Here is a 19,289-nt window from a genome sequence, read left to right as displayed (position 1 = left end):
TTTTTTTTTTTTTTTTGGGGGGGGGGGGGGGGGGGGTGTATTGGGACATCACGTGACTGCCCAGTACTAATGATACCGCTGATTTGTTCACCCGTTGTAACCGGGGCCAGACGTCTGTCAGGTCGGGAGGACAAAGGCAAGCGTGAGAGAGAGACAGAGAGAGAACCAGCAGCTCGGAGAAGAGAAAGTCAGGCGACCATCCCGTCCTCAGCTTTACACGTAGTCACCTCCAAACCGAAAAGGATAACACGCGATTTCAATTTTCGAAGGGCAAAAAAAGACGAAAATTACCGGCGCAATGATGATGACCCAGGTGGAGACCACCGTGCACTACGACAACGGCTACAACGAGTACGACTACATGATACAGGAGGACGAGTGGGACAGGGACATGCTGCTGGATCCTGCCTGGGAGCAACAGCAGAGGAAAGTATGTCCTAGACAAGTCACCTAGATGTGGAGAGCTGTGCGTAAAGTGGCGGTGCGTAAAAGGCGCACAAGGTTAAAGCTTCACCAATTGTCCCTCGCGAATGAGAAACGTTATTGTTAAGTTCTACATGGCGTTCTATGCAAACATGATAGCCATCTACAATATTAACATTTGGGTAAATCAGTCGATTTTCTATTTAAAATTCCACTTTTTTCTTTGCATCCCAAGTACATTAAAGTATGTGACGCAAACGTTTCCTGTTTTTGGATCAACCATAAAATAAAATGTCCTAGAGTACATGTATAATGTCCAAACTCTGTTCTGTGTTTTATTACAAGCTTTGTTTTTTCGCCTAAAGTTGTGATGCTTTTGGGCATCATTATTATTTTATGTAGGAGGTGGCAATTGTGCACCTATTTATGATATTTAAGTGGACATCGACTATTTCTGCCCCATTTGGGTTCTTCTTGGTTCTTATTCTATGTGTCTTTGAGATTGTTTAGATTCCTGATTGGACCCTAACCACACTCTACTGAAGTGATATTTTACCTTGAGGTCATTGAATGTCATTGTAAAAACTGCACATATCATTTAGCATCTCCTTCTCTCATCTCACCCCTCTCTCTCTTTCTCATATTTTTGCTTTTATTTTTGTTGTAGTTTTGGAGCCTCATCCTCTTCTAGAGACAAACTATCTCTTATCCACCTTTATGGGGATTTCTTTTTCAACCGATTTTTTCCAATTTTGCTTTTCGTTGTGGTCATTTCACATGATTCTATAGCTTTACTTGCTTTCTGTCTGTGTGATGAGATTGCTCTTCTTTGTGGTCACTTTGGGTCTCCTTATCTTGTATGAGGTTATGGCATGAGGGCTTGAGCTCCATCCAGTGCAGTATTGCTGACCATGAAGCAGAATATAGGCTGTATATATCGAAAGTAAACATATAACAGATAAGAACTGGACCTGGGTAGTTTCTGCAGACTTGACTCAGTCCAGGCCCAGGGAGGGAGGCTTGACGGACGGATGTGGTGGGTACCATCTAACAATAGCTGTGCCTTCCAGCGGCTTTCCAGACTGCCTCTCCACTGATACGTGTGGAATGCAAGCTGTCAACAGATGCTTCTAACACATGATGACGCTCTTGGGATTAAAATGGATGCTACAGCTAATTTTAACCCCAGGACCAAAAGGCATTATAGTAGGGTTAATCCAGTGTCCTTGGAGCGGAATTCTTTTGTTTATAGAAACCACGCAGAAATATCGCACAAGCACTAGCCCCACTCGATATAGCCCCCCCCCCCCACCCCACCCTGACCCCACTCACACACAGCCAGTTGGTTTTAGGGCTTTAAAAGATGGCTCGGGCCTTAAAGTGCAGCCCTTTGCACAACTGGTGGCCGTCAGCTCAATGCCCCCTCCGGCCCTCGGAAGGATAAAAAACCAGAGTATTTTTGGCAGCACATGGCAGCAACACCACGGCAAAATGCCTATGCACACAGAGCCATTCATCCAGCATTTGACTTTTTACTTATTATAATTCGGAGTTGATAAGTGTTCATAGGAGAGTGGCTCAGCTCGAAGAGCATCTGTTCCCAGTGATCCACAAAGACACAGCATCACCGATGTTGCATAGAGTCACAATGATGCCGTGCTTCTTTTTGGCACTGTGGGTATGTGTTCGGTTCATGCCTCAGCCCGAGAATCGCAGCGGGTGGTGATGTTGTCATGAGGCTTTTGTTTGCTCCAGGATGAGGAGAGGAGTGTTGGTGAGGGGGCTTTTCTGAATAAGTTCCCCTCATCAAGCAATGGTGTGGGGGGCTTATTTTCAAATCCGGGCAACAGCTGTGGAAGCTCTTGTCCAGTGGATATTAATGCTGCTCTGTATATATGGACCTCTTTTGTATCTGTTACCTGACTCAGACAGGTCCATCTAGCGGACTGATGAAGCCTTCAGCGCCCATGTCTCACATGAAGATTGATTGTTGTGTTTCATTAAGTGAAAGTGCAAAACGTGACGTCAATCAGTCGTGCTTGTGTATGTGTAGTTTCAGTCAAAGTCAACAATGATTCTTTAATAAGAAGTCTAAAACCAATCCGGCACGTATTTTCCATCGTCTTGCATTGCTAGCCTCTCCACCGGGGCCCACATGTATCGGTCAGTCCAGTGACAGGGTTGGTCCTTGCTGGATGTGATTCATAAATATTTTTAGGTTTACTCGTCACTGTGCAGTAGTGCGGGAGAGGGAGGCGGGTGGAGTCCGGTGGGGGCCTGGAAAGAGGGCTGGAGGGTTTTGCGTCTGTGACTGAGTCAAATTGGGAGGTCCAGGAGAGCAGCAGTTCAATGTCACATCCACCCTGGAGACCCACTCAGGGTGGAATGTGAGGACCTTTGCTCTGACGCTGATATGGGTCGTTCCTGCACAAACACCCAGGGGGAAGGCCCAAATAAGTGACTGAGCAGCCTTATGCAGAAGACCCATGACTAAAATGTCTCGTCTTTACAGAATAAATGTAAGCTATTAAAGCCGACCATATTAACTGTTAATAATGAAACCTTCCCTCTTGTCTCTGGTCTTTAGTTCCTATAGTCTAAAACGGTTTCTGCACCTATATAAGAATGAAGTAGTATTGAAATTTAACTGAAGGTATTTTTTTTTTAAGATGAATAAAATCAGTGCTGCCCAGTGATAGAGTTGTTAGCACTCACAGGAAGTTCAAATGGCAGGAGAGTTTGCATGCATTGCATGTGTGTGTGGATTTTCTCTGGGTACTCAGTGTGTAACCTGTGTAGGACTGGTGATCTGTCCAGGGTGTACCCTGCCTTCATCCATCATCTGCTGGGATCAGCTCCAGGGTATAACTACCTTAGGTTTCATAAAACGATACAGGAGATGGATGGATGAATGAATGGATGGATGGATATTGAAAACCGGCTCTCACTGCAATTACACTACAGTCAATTCAAGCAGAGGCAAAATCCTAATAAAACCTCTCAAAACGCAGCCACTTACATTACTAAACTGCTTGTGAAAATGCCTTTACAATGACTCCAATGATGGAATTCATACAGTTGAAATGCAACATTGACCTTTGTTTTTCATTTTAGAATTCTTATTAGGCTGACATTAATTTTTGTTTCTCATGAAATGTGCTTTTTTTTCTTATGTCTTATAATTGTATAATGCTAGAAAAAATTTTTTTGATTAAAGAACCTGTTAACAATACACCCGGTGTGAAGAAATAAGAATATAGATTTATGACGGCTAGTCATAATAAACAAGCAATTAAAAGCAAACTTTATTATGAAAACTGCATCAATCCCTTCGTTAACTCTAATCACTCTGTCAAGTTAAAAGGCATCATGAGATTGCAGAAAGGATTATAGAGGAAGGTCTCACTTTACATGATACAACTGTGTTCTTGTAGACCTTCAGCAACTGTTGAGTGGCTCATTAGTTACCTGAAACTTAAAACTTAATTTGAAGCTGATGACAGCTACTTCTTTAAATGTGTGCTTAAATTTGGCAGCAGGTAACAGTTATGACATATTTCAAATGACAAGTTTTAACACTCTCACCCCCGCCGCCCCCCCATTCTGCCTTCATTCCTTTGCATAATAATGAGTGTGACTTAGAAGGACTGCAATAGAACCGTCTCCACACAGCTGCAGCCTTATCAGCACGTCGTGGAGCGAGTGGCAACAGAAAGTGACGTGAGAGGAAAAGTTGCTCTGCGTCCCACGTGACATTTTCAGCCACGTTGACACGGCGAGACGATCTGACGTTTTTCCTCCCGCTCACTTATCGTGAGGCATAGCAGAGCGGTCTAAATTTAACACCTTATATCGGCTGGAATGTCCCCTGCGGTTGGCTCCAGGCTTTCATCCTTACAGTGCTGAGCGCCTGCGAACTCTGCCGCTCGCTATTGGGAGAGTTTTTAAAAATAGGAGAAAGACAATGATCCCATCTTAACTTGATTTACAGTATTTCAGTACCACATGGGGGAATGTATTCATACGGACCGAAGTTAGGGACTATAGAAGGAAAATCTGAAATTGGACACAAATAGGTCACTGAAGGTTAACCTTGAAATGTCGCACTAGGCATAGAGGTCAATACTGTTTTGGTGGAGTCTTGTGGTGAAAACTTGTTAAGCTGAAAAGAGCTGCAAAGATATAGATCATCATGGTGTAAATCCATACTCGTGGAAGTATTTTTTTTTTCCTCCAAATGGAGCGATAATCTAATTAAAAACAGCATTGTCCTTAATCTGTAGACAGAAATACTGACGATGATCCAAAATTATCTCAGACTGGCCAATTTTCATCTGTTCTCCAGTTCTTAAAAACAACAAAAGGCTTTTGTGTCATCTGAGTTCTCTGCATTTTAATGGTGATATTTTAATAAATCCCACTTTAATCAACTTCATAATCCCTTTCTGTGCCAGACCTTCACAGCCTGGTGTAACTCCCACCTGAGGAAAGCTGGCACTCAGATTGAAAACATCGAAGAGGACTTCAGGAATGGACTGAAACTCATGTTGTTGTTGGAAGTTATCTCAGGTCAGAGATATCAAAGCTCACATTTCCCTTTTCATGTCATGTTTTGTTTTGTTTTGTTTTTAATTTCCACTTTTGTTTTTTGTTTTTTCACTTGTGATATTGGCTGGTCTTACATGTGTCGTTAAACCTGCAATGTTTTTATTGTGTTTTCAGGAGAGAGGTTACCCAAGCCAGACAGAGGCAAGATGCGTTTTCATAAGATCGCAAATGTCAACAAAGCACTGGACTTCATCACAAGTAAAGGGGTGAAACTGGTCTCCATTGGAGCTGAAGGTACCCGAGGCACTTCCTCTGATTCATTCTATAGATACTATAGGCCAACAAGATGATAATGAGCTTCTATGGATACAGAAGCTTGGACATTAAAGGTGAAGGCTGTAGGATTTAGTGGCATTTCGCAATAATGTGGCTACATGCAGAAATAGTTTCTGTTTTTATGTAAGTGTTTACTGGAACCTTGTGTTTGTATTCCAGAGATTGTGGATGGAAATGTGAAGATGACTCTTGGAATGATTTGGACTATCATCCTCCGCTTTGCCATTCAAGACATTTCTGTGGAAGGTAAAATAATTGTTATCCGTTTAGATCAGAAGTGTCAAAACTTTCTTTAGGGAGGTTCAGATTTTATATTGTATTTTATGGTGCCAACAATATCTGGAGAGAGGCATATATTATGGAAATCAGTCATTTCCTAAGATGAAAGAGTTCAGAAGAGCCTTTAATAATCTCACTTTAGATAAAAAGTGTGTCATCTATAACATCGAAACTTTGCAGCTTGCATTGATGATCTCTATTCAACTCTAAATGAAGCAGAAGGAGCATCACTTAATCTGCACATGTTTTGTCTCGTAGTCTCTCATTGCTCATTATATTGCTCAAATAAAGCAACAGTTTCATGATATATTCAACATGGCCAATTGGTGTACACTCTACATCATGCATGGACACGGTGATGTTGCCACTGTAAATTGAAAATAGGGATTGTGTGTTGCATTTTTGGATTTTCTTTATGCTGATTGCATGTAAAATCAGACTTTTTATTATTATTATTATTAATTTGTTTATTTTTCAGGGACCATGTACAGTAACAATTAATCCTAAAGAAAAAAAATGCTTTGTACCAGATTTAGCCATTGCTAGTTTACATCTGGAGTCCCTGGGCAGGAACTAAATCGGAAAAAAAAAATCCCACTGTATACCCATTTAGAGAAAGAAGTTTTAATATGTATTATTTGACTTACATTTCTGTGATTTCTGCTCAGAAACATCTGCCAAGGAAGGTCTTCTTCTGTGGTGCCAAAGAAAGACTGCCCCCTACAGGAATGTTAATGTTCAAAACTTCCACGTCAGGTGAGTGTTTTATTCAAAAAACTCTGAACAGTTGCAATCCTGATCTATAAAACTGGTCAGTTACTTATGATGTTATCCGTGCATGTGTGGATATGGCCATAATGTTATATGGCCATATGTTACTTCGATGTGGAGTTCTTTGTGACCGAAGAGAATAAATGATGGATGCCTGTGGGAGTGTGGGGCCAGTGAAATGCTTCCAGTGGGAGCCGTTTGCGCTGTGAGAGGTTGATGCTGGAAGTGGAACTGACGTGTTGGTTCTCTCTGCTTATTGGTGAAGCTGGAAGGACGGCCTGGCCTTCTGCGCCCTGATTCATAGACACAGACCTGACCTCCTCGACTACTCTAAGCTCAACAAGGTGTCGTGTGGTTTCACCCATAACCAGGGTGCTGTGCTTCAGCCTCTTGCACTAACACACCGGTTGAAATGACGCAAATGACAGTGTGGGTTACTTTGATCGTGACAAGGTTTTTTTTTTTTCCTCCCCCTTTTGATCCACTTCCTGTTTGCTAATACCTCACTGCCGGTGCACTTAAAGTCACATGACTGACTCCATTTTGTGGCATTTTACAGTTTTATCGAGAAACAGTCACACACGTTTCTAGTTTAAGACTCTTAGTGCAGTAATAATCTTCATACTCTTAGTGAGAAATAATGACTTTTCACTTTATGAGTGTAAATAAGTCACTGTTTGTTGGAAACCCACACAACTGTTCAATGCACATGCCATTTATAGACTTCAGTCTCACCTCATGATTTATTATTGTTCTTCATATTCACTGAGAGTCACTCTATACACAAATGTTTCCTAATTGGAATGAAAATACCATATTTTGAGGGTTTATTTTTTGGTTAAGATATGTGGATATACAATTACCTAACTTGTATTGTGCATCAGAAACTCTATTGACATTTAGGCACTTTAGACAAAGAATCCATGTCTCATTTAAATGTTCTGCTTTAATGGATTCAGTTGCCAAGAAAGAAGGAAGCCCTGCTTGGCAGACCTCCAGTATATCACCTTTTCCTCCTGGAGGGAGGAAAGGTCAGGGCTGCTTCAGAAAAATCTAAGGCATCATTCTTCTATTTCATTCAGTCTCAATAATCTATTAAGTAAAAGTAAGCAAAATTAACTTAAATATATTCATGAGACCCTGCACAGCTCACGCAAAGTCAGAATATTTACCTGACACAGTTCAACTGTGATCTCATGATGTGACTGTACACAGCAGGAAAACACCACGACTCCTTTATGAAGAGTGATATTTGTTTTGGGAACAGGCACACAGGCTTTTCAGCGCCCAACTCAAGTGGCCTGACTCCGAGTTGACCCGGAATAGTCACGGAAACATGAGCCCAGTCCCCGCAGAGCTCGGGCTTAACTTCACCTCTGCTATTGTCCAGGCTATCACATCGTGTTCCCCAGTTAGAGGCTGCGCTCATAAAAGTCAGGAAGACGTCCATGAAAAGATGACTGTGATACTTCTCTGTCAAATTTGAGGCATCACCGCAATGGACTGTGTCAGTTTTCAGAGTTAGGGAAGGTTATTCAAGGTACAAGTGATGACTCACACTTGCAGTAAACTGTACAGTGTGACACAATATCTTCCTATGGCTTTTCACTCATCCTTTTCTGCCTTTGACCGCCATATTCACACACACTCGGCTACACCTGGACTTTTCCGTTCAGCTCCTGCTGCCAGGAGGCAGATGCACCAGGCAGCTGTTGAGTCTGGCTCCAGGTGAGCAGTTTCGTTAAGCTCGCAGTGTAACAGACCGAGTGAGACAGCTCTCGTCAGGCACACACACACGCACCTCCACACACAGGAAAGGCTTTGGAAATCCTTCTTTCCATCACTCATCCACTGCATCGGTTTCCCATCCTTTCCATTCATCCGTCAATCCCATCCATCTATCAATCCCGCACTGGATCTGTGAGCAGCTGGCCCTGTCATGCAGCGTTGCCATTCTCCACCACGTACCGTTGCAGAGCAGCAGTATTCAGACAGGGACAATAGTATCAGCATGATGAGCATGATCCCTTTACCCCACTGCACTCTCACTGACTACCCCATTAGCGGCGAGGGGCTCACCATCAGCTGTCGTCTCACTGCACCGCTCGCCTTGAAACACTTGCTTCATCCTGTCAGTTACTGTCATGCAAAATTAACGTGTATTTAAAGATAAAAACATGCAATGCACTGTATTATATTGATTGATGTCCATCTGACTCATAACTCATTTTTATATTAATTAATGACAGAGAACATCACCATAAATAGCAAATTGTAAAACTAATGAACATCTGACAAATGTATGGATTCGCTTGTCATTTTAATGGCACAACTTTTTGTGGGAATGTACTCTTCCTTTCCCTTTTTATTATCCTTCACTTCATGCCTTCTACGAAAATATAAACTTTATGCGTTGGTGAAGTAGATGGATGTAATAGATATTAGTGATATTAAATGTGCATGTAGACTATGAGAGCAGAGGAGGGTAACGTGTCCTCCATGGCATGGAGATCAGCACAGTGGCATTTTAAGTCCAACATTGGTGTCCAGTGATGGAGAATTGTGTATCTTTATTTAGGATGATCCTCTGGGGAACCTGAACCTGGCTTTTGACATAGCCGAGAAACACCTGGACATTCCCAAAATGCTGGATGCAGAAGGTAATGTTTTATGGAGTCAAAGTAGCGGCTAATAAGAGTTTTCATATGTGTTCGTCATGATTGTTTCTGTGTCTCTTGGACATTTTATTTTGCAGTAATCTCCTTGTGATGCATCAACAAGTGTTCCAGTCATTAAAAATTACAGTCATCCTAATCAAATTTCATATATTGCAGTCAAAATAGACTTCTAAGAGAAGCTATTTCCTTTTGTCATTCTTCCTGCCATTTTGACTTTTCTTCCCTCTCTCAGATATCATTAACACCCCCAAGCCTGATGAGAGAGCCATTATGACCTACGTGTCCTGCTTTTATCACGCTTTTGCTGGGGCTGAACAGGTACAAGAGATGGAAAGGCTCACCTGAGCAATTTGTATTTTTAGACTTTCTTAGAAATCCTAGCCGGTTTTCTCCAGTCCAAATGTTTTCTTTCTGCTGCGGAGAATGTTTAGGCCATTGCATGCTGATCAATCAATGTGTTGATGATGAAAAGTGAATGTATTGCCTTTGGATGTGTTCAAAGGGATCAATAGAGGCATGTGAATTAATTTGGATATATTGTGCTCCCAGGCGGAGACAGCTGCCAATAGGATCTGTAAGGTGCTCGGTGTAAACCAAGAGAATGAGAAAATGATGGAGGAGTACGAAAGACTGGCCAGCGAGGTAATATTTATGTACAAATAATGCAATAAATCTAGTTCGGCTAAAATCTAATCACCCTCTGCGATAAGCTGGATCCATCTGACGAAATATCTATTATTCATCGCGGACTACCTCCACTCATCCCCACATTGTCCTTGTGTTTCCCAGCTGCTGGAGTGGATCCGCCGCACCACTCCATGGCTGGAAAACCGCACCCCAGAGAAGACCATGTCAGAGATGCAACGGAAGCTGGAGGACTTCAGGGACTACAGACGCCAACACAAACCCCCCAAGGTGCAGGAGAAGTGCCAGCTGGAGATTAACTTCAACACCCTGCAGACCAAGCTGCGCATCAGCAATCGCCCTGCTTTCATGCCCTCTGAGGGGAAGATGGTATCTGTAAGTCGCACCTACGAATCATCTTTCTGGTTCAACTTATCATTGCAAATGTTCAAAGCTTTGATGATTCCAACACTTTACAAAAATGTACTCACTCGACCTTGAAGTTTGGTTTCTTCACTTTTTTTTTTTTTTTTTTTTTAATGCAACAGGAGCTCCGGCTATCTGATTTGAAATGCTTCCGTTCCAAAAAAAAAAAAAAAAAAAAAACATTTTCTGAAAGTCGATTAGGATTTCTTTTGCGTTACTTTCATTGTGATGGTAGGATATAGCCAGTGCTTGGCAGGGCCTTGAGCAGGCAGAGAAAGGCTATGAGGAGTGGCTTCTGACAGAGATCCGTAGACTGGAGAGGCTGGACCACCTGGCAGAGAAGTTTCGCCAAAAAGCCACCAACCACGAGAACTGGGCCAGCGGTCAGTTGTTGTCATATTGTGGTGTTTTGTTTAAAAATCGACATATTTTTGTTTGTCGACAATCATTTTTATTCGTGCATTGCAATTTGGTTGATGGTCTTTGAGCAACAGGCCACTTTATGCATGTACAATTACCAAATACGGCCTTATTGTACTTGTCTCTTGTGTGATCTTCAGGTAAAGAGCTGATCCTCTCTCAGAAGGACTATGAAACATCCACCCTGACAGAAATCCGAGCACTGCTTCGAAAACACGAGGCCTTTGAGAGTGACTTGGCAGCCCACCAGGATAGAGTGGAGCAGATTGCTGCCATCGCACAGGAACTGAAGTATGCACTCTTAATCGCAGACATTTGCAATGAAATAGTCATCTAGACCCCGGAAAGAGGAAATAATAGTGAAGTCAACAGTTGTGTTTTTTCCTTTCAAATTGTATTTATTGGTATAGAAAATGTACTAAAGAGGTGACTGCTTAAGAAGGCATGCACACAAAGACTGTGTTGAACTCAGAGTAACAGATGCTGCAAAACCCATGCGTCCTCCTTCCTTTCTTCATATTTTACCCAGAAATACAAGAAAATTGAAGGCAAGTAAAAGTTGTCGGTTTTCATAATCATTAGTCAATGATGAATCACATTATGTTGCTCTGGGAGTGGCCACAGAGTGTTTCCTGCATCATATTTCTCATCACTTTGAGACGAGAGGATAATGATCTCATAGACCAGAAAAATGGCGACTTGAGTGTTTTCGAGGTATGCAGAGTTTAAATAATCGTGGACCATTTTTAACCCCAAAATATATATATATATATATATATATGCATTTTATTTTTTTTACCCAGCTGTTTTTCTTTGTAGTCAGTGGATTCTCATTTCATAGTTGGGCTTAACTATCCATTGCTTGCCTCCTAAAAAAAGTTACAAAAGACTTTTCTTCTTAACCTTTTTAAACATTCTGTTATCAATTATTTTTACAAGCCTTATTCTCCTCTAGCCAGGGCCTGAACCATTGGCTCGACATCCCAGTTGTCCTTCGATGCTGAATGACATGTCTGGTCCAATCATTCCGTACATGTATGACCCAATGGAAGGTCCAACAGGTGTAATACCACCCGATTCTCAAAGCCATGCTTCAAGTGGTGCTTCAGTAAGACTTAGTATAGATTTGGATTGGATCTCGGCCCTGTTCCACTTGTTTTTTCAACCTCAATATCGACCCCGTGAGCTCGATCACTTCGAGACTAACTTTGAGTTTGGCAACACTGATTAAGAAAATAGGCTTTCTCCTATCTAAGCATCCTTCACTTCGATCGCCATACTGTCTGGAGTTATCAAGCCACTGTTGAGCACAGAACTATGGCGCAATCAACTGAAGACAAAGGTTTCAGGCCAGTGTCTTTTTGCCTCAACCGCCAGATGATGAAAAAATGCATCTTCCAGTTAAACTGTAACCGAAACTGGGTTAATCAAACCAGTACTACCTGCTTTTTACTTGTCATGATTTTGTGTTTATACCCTGTCGTGTATTTTGCAATGTCAGCTTGACATGAACATTTTTTTTTTTAGAAATGAATACAGTTTTCTTTTAATTTAGTTCTTTAAAAAGTTTACTGGAATAACAATTTGGAAAGAAAATTAGCAGGTTCTCAAATTCTTAAACACTTCCATTTGCAGTTGCAATAGATTCTAATCTATAGCCTCTTAAAACTGTACAAATATGTTTATCTGAACAGAAAACAACAATTGTATCAATGCTGGAATTTCTTTCAATCTGAAATAGCCTTGCTAAATACTTTGCAATGGTTTTACACATATTGCCTACGATAGACTTTATAGATCCAAATACCTTCGTCTCTCAGTTTTAAATTGCCTCCTATTCTTAAACAGTTAAAAGTGATCTGTGATTCAGCTTTCAAAGAGCTTCATGGCTTATTTCAGTGTACGAGAAATACTGGGACGTGGTCCCCAGGCTGAATAAAAATGGATGCCATTAAAGTTCTTTTCTATAAGTGAGACAGTGTTGTGTGCTTTTTCCAGTGAGCTGGACTATCACGACGTTGCCAGTGTGAACAAACGCTGCCAGAGCATCTGCGACTTATGGGACAAGCTGGGAACGTTGACTCAGAAGAGGCGGGAAGCACTGGAGGTGACTACTTGATCACACTTCATGTGCGAGTATGAGTGTTTCTATTCATTGTAAGTGATAACCTGCAATTTGTTTCAGATTTATTCGGTCTCCACTAGAGTGTGCAATAAACAAAGACAAAGCCAACTCAATCAAAACGTTAACTTGAACATGGTGAAATGTCAAGGGTGAGCTTCACAGTGACAACTGACTGATGAGGAAAGAGAACTGACTCTTCTTTAAAATTACTGACCCGGCATAGAAGTGTCAAATAGAAGAGGTTGAGAGAATAGAGGAGGCAGAAGTCCCATACAGGAAGTGACTGGCTCGAAGCCCATGAGCCACTTCCTCTGATCCAAGCTGGCTGCTCTGGACCTGTAAATATTTGTGGGCCCTGGGAAAAGGGCCAAGGATTAAATCTGACTGACAGGGACAGGGGGTTGTTTCTGTCCATCGTCCATCACCCCACCATACCTCTGCTGAAGAGAAAGGGGGGGGGGGGGGGGCGAGGGGTTCTAAATCTTAATTTTATATATCTAAATCAGTGGATGTTAGTGCAAAATAATACATTTTAGTTGAAGAAAAGTTAAGCCCAGTGCTGAACTCTGGTACAATATTCTAACATTTTCAACATGTTGTCTGTTAATTGTCTCAGCGTACAGACAAGTTGCTGGAAACTATTGATCAGCTTTTCCTGGAGTTTGCCAAGAGGTCAGCTCCTTTCAACAACTGGATGGAGGGAGCCATGGAGGACCTGCAGGACATGTTTATTGTGCATACCATTGAAGAAGTCCAGGTAGGTAACTCAGCTTTACATGGCCTTTCTCTGAATTGCAGGTATCTTGCTCGCAATTGACATAGGATTGTTTTTTTTTTGTGTTTTTTTTTTTATCTCTATTACATCTCCAGAGTCTGCTTGCAGCTCATGAGCAGTTTAAAGCCACCCTGCCAGAGGCAGATGCAGAGCGACAGGCCATCATGGGAATCCACAATGAGGTGCAGAAAATCTCCCAGAGCTACGGGATCAAGGCCAGCATGATCAACCCTTACAGCACCATCACAATTGAAGTGCTTCTCAATAAGTGGGAAAAGGTAATCACAGTACCAACGAAGTAGTTAAAGTACTGGTACAGTATAGCATATTGATCAGCAGGGCTGAACTGTGACAGTGACCTTAGATAAATACTGAATCATCTATACATAAATTATTATACCCTCCAAAATCAGGGCTTTGACCCCATGAATTTTGGGCACCACCCCAAGAAATTTTGTGTGCTTCACTGTCAGAATTCATAAATGATGGCACGCCAGATGGGGAGGGAGCCTAGCATTGGTCACAAGTAATATTCCCAACATACCACCAAATAAATAGAAAAGCTGTGTTCATACATACTCGCATATATTATTCGTGAGTTGAATCAAAGCATTCATTCAGAGTTTTTGGTCCAAAAATACCAGCCAAGTGGCTTCTTGCCAAACATGCCGTGATTGACTTTGTGCTTTTGTGCATTTTCTAGGTGAAGCAGCTGGTTCCTCAGCGAGATGGCGCTCTGCAGGAAGAGATGGCACACCAGCATACCCATGAAAGACTGAGACGACAGTTTGCTGCCCAGGCTAATCTCATTGGACCATGGATTCAGACCAGAATGGAGGTTTGATGTCCAGCCGTCACTTGTCGTTTGATATCCAGGCAAAGACCTATAAATATAAGGTCTTTCAAATGCAGTTTACATTATGGAGGCCCATTTATGAAGGTTATCAAATTGACTACGAATGAACATATTAGGTTTAATATATGCACCTTTATAATCTGATTTCTATCCGAACAGGAAATTGGACGCTGCTCCTTGGAAATAGGTGGAACTTTGGAGGACCAGATGACCCAGCTGAAGCAATGTGAGCACGTCATAGTTGCCTACAAGCCCAACATCGACAAATTGGAAGGAGACCACCAGCTCATCCAAGAGTCCCTTGTGTTTGATAACAAACACACCAACTATACTATGGAGGTACAAGACAGAGAAACACGGTTTCACAACTTTATGCACATTTAGAAGAATGACATCCATGTGTCCATGTGGCTAAAACAAACCATGGAGTCCATTAACATTTGAATAAATCTGTCTGTAGTCATTCAATTTGTATTCACTTTGAGTTTGTGGACAGTTACTATAAATAAACATGATTGGTTTAACCACGTTTCCTGTGCCACCACATCAATAGCACATCCGTGTCGGGTGGGAGCTGCTCCTCACAACCATCGCACGAACCATCAATGAGATCGAGACCCAGATCCTGACCCGGGATGCCAAGGGCATCAGTCAGCAGCAGATGAACGAGTTCAGATCTTCTTTCAACCACTTCGACAGGGTACAGCGCCGGCACTACTTATCTATTTTTGGGGAGGTTGTGCAGTTAAATTAATGTAACTGTCGGCACCATTACCCGAGTGTGCATAACCTGCTAAAATCCACCAAGCTGTTTTCTTTGATTCAACTTCCTTCTTTCCATGTTCACCCTGACATTTGACGTGTCGTTGCAGAAGAAGAATGGAGCAATGGAAACAGATGACTTCAGAGCCTGCCTCATCTCAATGGGCTATGACTTGGTATGATGTCAAATAGATTAGAATACTAACACTCTGTATTCCATTCCGTGTGTGTGTGTGGGGGTGTAGAAAATATAGGTTTTTTTTGCTGCTTTTAAAGTCTTTTTAGATTTCTAGCAAAAACCATATAACCACTTTGGTTTAGATCTGTATTCATATTGGGCAGAAGGTGCACTTATAGGTATTCCCTTCATAGTAGTTCTAGTTTTCCAATGTCTGCCATAATAACTGTATCACCTCCCATGTGCTTTGGTGTCTTTCTTAGGGAGAGGTGGAGTTCGCCCGTATAATGTTACTGGTGGACCCCAGTGCTACTGGACGCGTTTCCTTCCAGTCTTTTATTGACTTTATGACCAGAGAGACGGCTGATACAGACACCGCCGAGCAGGTTGTGGCATCCTTCCGTATCCTGGCAGCTGATAAGGTTTGTGTGTGTGCGAGCATGGGTTTCAACTTGTACTGTACCATCACTGTTCTTTTCAATTGGTAATATGAACTTGAAACCGTTTCTCTCCCACCACTACAGCCATATATACTTGTGGAAGAGCTGAGGAGGGAGCTTCCCCCTGAGCAAGCAGAGTATTGCATCAAGAGGATGCCGCCTTTCGCTGGCCACGGAACCCCGCCGGGGGCCCTCGACTACACTGCCTTCTCCACTGCCCTCTATGGAGAGAGTGACCTTTAACCTGTTTGAAAACAGAGGCTTTATCTGCTGACCCCACCACCACCACCACCACTCCCCAACCCGCCCCTTATCTCCCAATTACATTTTTAAAAAATCGATAACGCAAGGAGAATTGAATCGGTAAAATGGAATTCGATTTTCAGAATTTAGTTTTGAAACATCAGTTTGTCTGCAATCGAGCTGAACTTTTTCTGTGTTAACTGGTGCTCCTCTTGTGTCATTTGGGTGGTGTCCAGAAAGCAAATACATTATGACATGATTGAATTGCATTAAGAAAAAAAAAAGTCAACACAAAGAAACTTTTTCCAACACAAAATACATATCACTTGGAATTAGATTCTTTTCCTCATTGCTGATGCTATTAAAGAAAGTAGTCCTGCTTTGTCAAGTATTGTTTTGTTTCCTGGTTGTGCCTTTGGTTTGGTAAAAAGATGGGCTGAATTTAGTCACAGGTTGCAAAATTAGCTTTAGATCTAACTTCATACACCAATAAACTGGGTGCTGACAAGAAAAAGGTCAAAATATGCAGCACCAACAGAGGAAAATTGGGAAAACTACATACCAGCAAAAGTAAAAATGTTTACAAGTGTTTAGAGCTGAAATGCACAAAACACGAAAGGCCCACTGTTGTATTAATGAGCCATGTATGGTGAAATATCTTCCCTGCTAGTAAGAAATTTAAGAAACGGGAAAGGTTTTACTTGACATTCTCACAATCAACCCAAAAATAAAGGCACAAAGGATGAGAGTGAGTAAGATCAAATGTGATGCAAAACATTAAAGGGTTCATCTGTGCAAATGTGGATCAACACAATAAAATGTTATGATAGTAGAAATATCTGTGTATGTCTTCATTTGCACTGGGTGTCAAGTTATTCATTTTTATTTCTATTTTCTCCCCTTTTTTTAACCGATCGTACTGACTGTCTCTTACACCAAAGCCTGAAACATTTATAGCAACACATTATGGAAATAATCGATTATCTGACACTGCTTGGCGGTTTTGTGTCACACGTTCTTAAACGTCAACTGTAACTATCGCTTAAAAAAAAAAGTATTTGCGGCCACTTCAAATTCTCGCCTCTCCGTGTTGTAAGCTTGAAAATTCTTGAATGACCATTACAGTTGTCTTTTCAGATAATGCTGTTCACAGCTAACTTGCATTTAATGAATCCCTGAAAAAAAGTTAAACCAGTGGAAATGAACACCAGTTGAGTTTGATAAAAGCACATGTGTTCACATAAATCAAGATAAACGTTGAAAAGTAAATATGCAGAACGTATCGACACATATCCATCCATCAGTCCATCTTCTGTAGATTTCTTTTATTTATTTATTTATTTTTCCATATAGAGTTGCTGGCTCTGTAGGAACAAAGGTTGTATGTGAAAATAAAAATCAATTGTAAAATTTCTGTTGCATGATTGGCTCACTGAGATTATTCTGGCCATAGCTGCCTTGAAATTAAATTTATAGAGTGAAAGTGAAGCTTAAAATATGATGTTTATGGTCAGATAATACCAGTGCCTCTGTGTATTTCTATGTGCCACTAAATATTCACTAAAATACTCTTTTTATATAACAGACTGTGTCAAGTCTAACTATGTGCTCTTTGTGTTTGGACATTGTGCATGGAGATGAATGGGTCTGCATGAAGTTATCATTATTATATATAATTCATTTCCTGACCAATACCTAACTGTATGAATGGTTGCACCATATACTTTTACAATTACTGGACTAATTGACGGAACACCTTGTGTTTTCAAGACTTCCTGCTCAGCTTTCAAAAAATTATAGGAATAATGTCTCAAAAGTCAAAACACAATGAACAAAACAGTTGTTGAGACATGTCATTACTGGACAAAAAAAAAAGAAGAAAAAAGAATGTTCTGAATGTTTCTTCCGTTTTAGTCAATGCTTTACTTCTCTGACTGATTTCACATCAATTTTAAATGTTTGTTAAAAAAAAAAAAAAAAAAAAGAAAGAAAATACATAATTTGTATCTAATTTGTAAACAAACAAACTCAAGTTTACTGGTAAAATAACAGTCTGAATGTAAAGGAATATATTTAATTTTATGCTTAACACTCTGGTGCTGATATAAAGTTTCATAATTGTCAGGAAGAACCTCTCAAAAGAATGTGTTTGGGAAAAACAAATCCTTGTGGCTAAATATGGGAAAAAATATTTAATTGCAATTTCAAGAAGTGATTTTGTTTGAAATTTGATAGATTTTCCGATGGCCTGGACTGGAAGTGCAAAACACTTCAGCAAAAGCACCAAACACCATAGAATCTGCTTTCACCTGAGTGGTGTTAACGTAACATGACCGTAATAAACAAGACTCTTCTTGGCTTGGTTCCTTCCTATCTATGTGCCAGAGAACCAATGGCCATTGTGTTCAAAGGACATTCTTCACCGACATGTTCCTCGTGTTCCGACTGAACTCGCAAAGCAAGTTTTCTGTTTCTCTGCCTGGAACCACCTTCAAACAGAAACTGGAATGTCCGAACTGGCATCCTTAAATTATTTCCATTCTTTATTAGTCTTCATAGAGCGGGGATTGACAAATCCGTATTTGTGTTTTATACATTTTTACATTAAATGAATATGCCTTAAAATTGTATTGCACTTTATTCTAATTTGCCTTAAAAGCCACACTATCTCATTTTAACTATTGTATTCTGTTAATTGTGTCAAATCAGTTTTATATGTTTTAAATCTAGTGGTGTGATGTTTGCTGCGGACTTCTCGGCCAGGTCACCCTTGTAAATGAAATCTTGATCTTCAATGGGTTTTATATTCCCGGTTAATACAAATAACCAAATGTTATTAATTGTGTATCTGTGAGTTGTGTGAGGTAAAATATCTTCACACGCTTACTCGCACTTTGATCCGACCAGAAATATGACAACAGTCAAAATAAAGATGCAAATCTCCACCCTGGAATGAGGCTCATGCACAAAGACGCAGCTTCACAATCGTAAATTACAGTGTGCACTGGAGTTGGCATTTTCACTGGGCGTAGATTTTGATTACCATCCACCACTTTCCCTGCACAGGTGACCTTTGTCGTGCTGCCTCAATCATTCAAGAAAAATATTCGAAACCTTTGTTTTCAAGTTTCTTCATACCACACCTAATTGTTGCTGTTTTTTTATATAACTATTGGTTGGTGACTAAGATCAGTATCTCACCATACCAATGTGCACATGTGCACTACTGTAAAGAAAACGTTCTTCAAGAGATATGGGATGTGAAAGAGTTGCTATAAACATATTCTGCCAACTTGGTTGTGTTGTGCAATTTGTATTTTTGTTGACAGGAAAGTTAAGATTTATTTTTCACCTCTTAAATTTGTGATTTTAGTATATTCAACCTTAATATATTCTTAAATATCT

General features: G+C 40.8%; 1 protein-coding gene across 1 annotated transcript; it reads left to right on the top strand.

The window, feature by feature from the left end:
* Positions 1 to 104: 104 nt before the first annotated feature.
* Positions 105 to 16,264, top strand: actn2b (actinin, alpha 2b). The gene is made up of 21 exons (XM_080507986.1): positions 105 to 430; positions 4,878 to 4,992; positions 5,146 to 5,265; positions 5,467 to 5,553; positions 6,255 to 6,342; positions 6,623 to 6,701; positions 8,936 to 9,017; positions 9,268 to 9,353; positions 9,585 to 9,677; positions 9,825 to 10,055; positions 10,321 to 10,468; positions 10,646 to 10,796; positions 12,504 to 12,612; positions 13,247 to 13,387; positions 13,501 to 13,683; positions 14,109 to 14,243; positions 14,421 to 14,600; positions 14,815 to 14,961; positions 15,134 to 15,199; positions 15,465 to 15,623; positions 15,726 to 16,264. Exons 1-21 carry the CDS (start codon positions 299 to 301, stop codon positions 15,882 to 15,884), a joined length of 2,691 nt encoding a protein of 896 aa, XP_080364112.1. The 5' UTR covers positions 105 to 298; the 3' UTR covers positions 15,885 to 16,264.
* Positions 16,265 to 19,289: the final 3,025 nt, after the last annotated feature.

The sequence above is a fragment of the Blennius ocellaris genome (genome assembly GCF_963422515.1).
Source record: "Blennius ocellaris genome assembly, chromosome: 13".
Lineage (NCBI taxonomy): Eukaryota > Metazoa > Chordata > Actinopteri > Blenniiformes > Blenniidae > Blennius > Blennius ocellaris.
The sequence above is the reverse complement of the archived record's forward strand: the minus strand, read 5'-3'. Positions and strand labels throughout refer to the sequence as shown.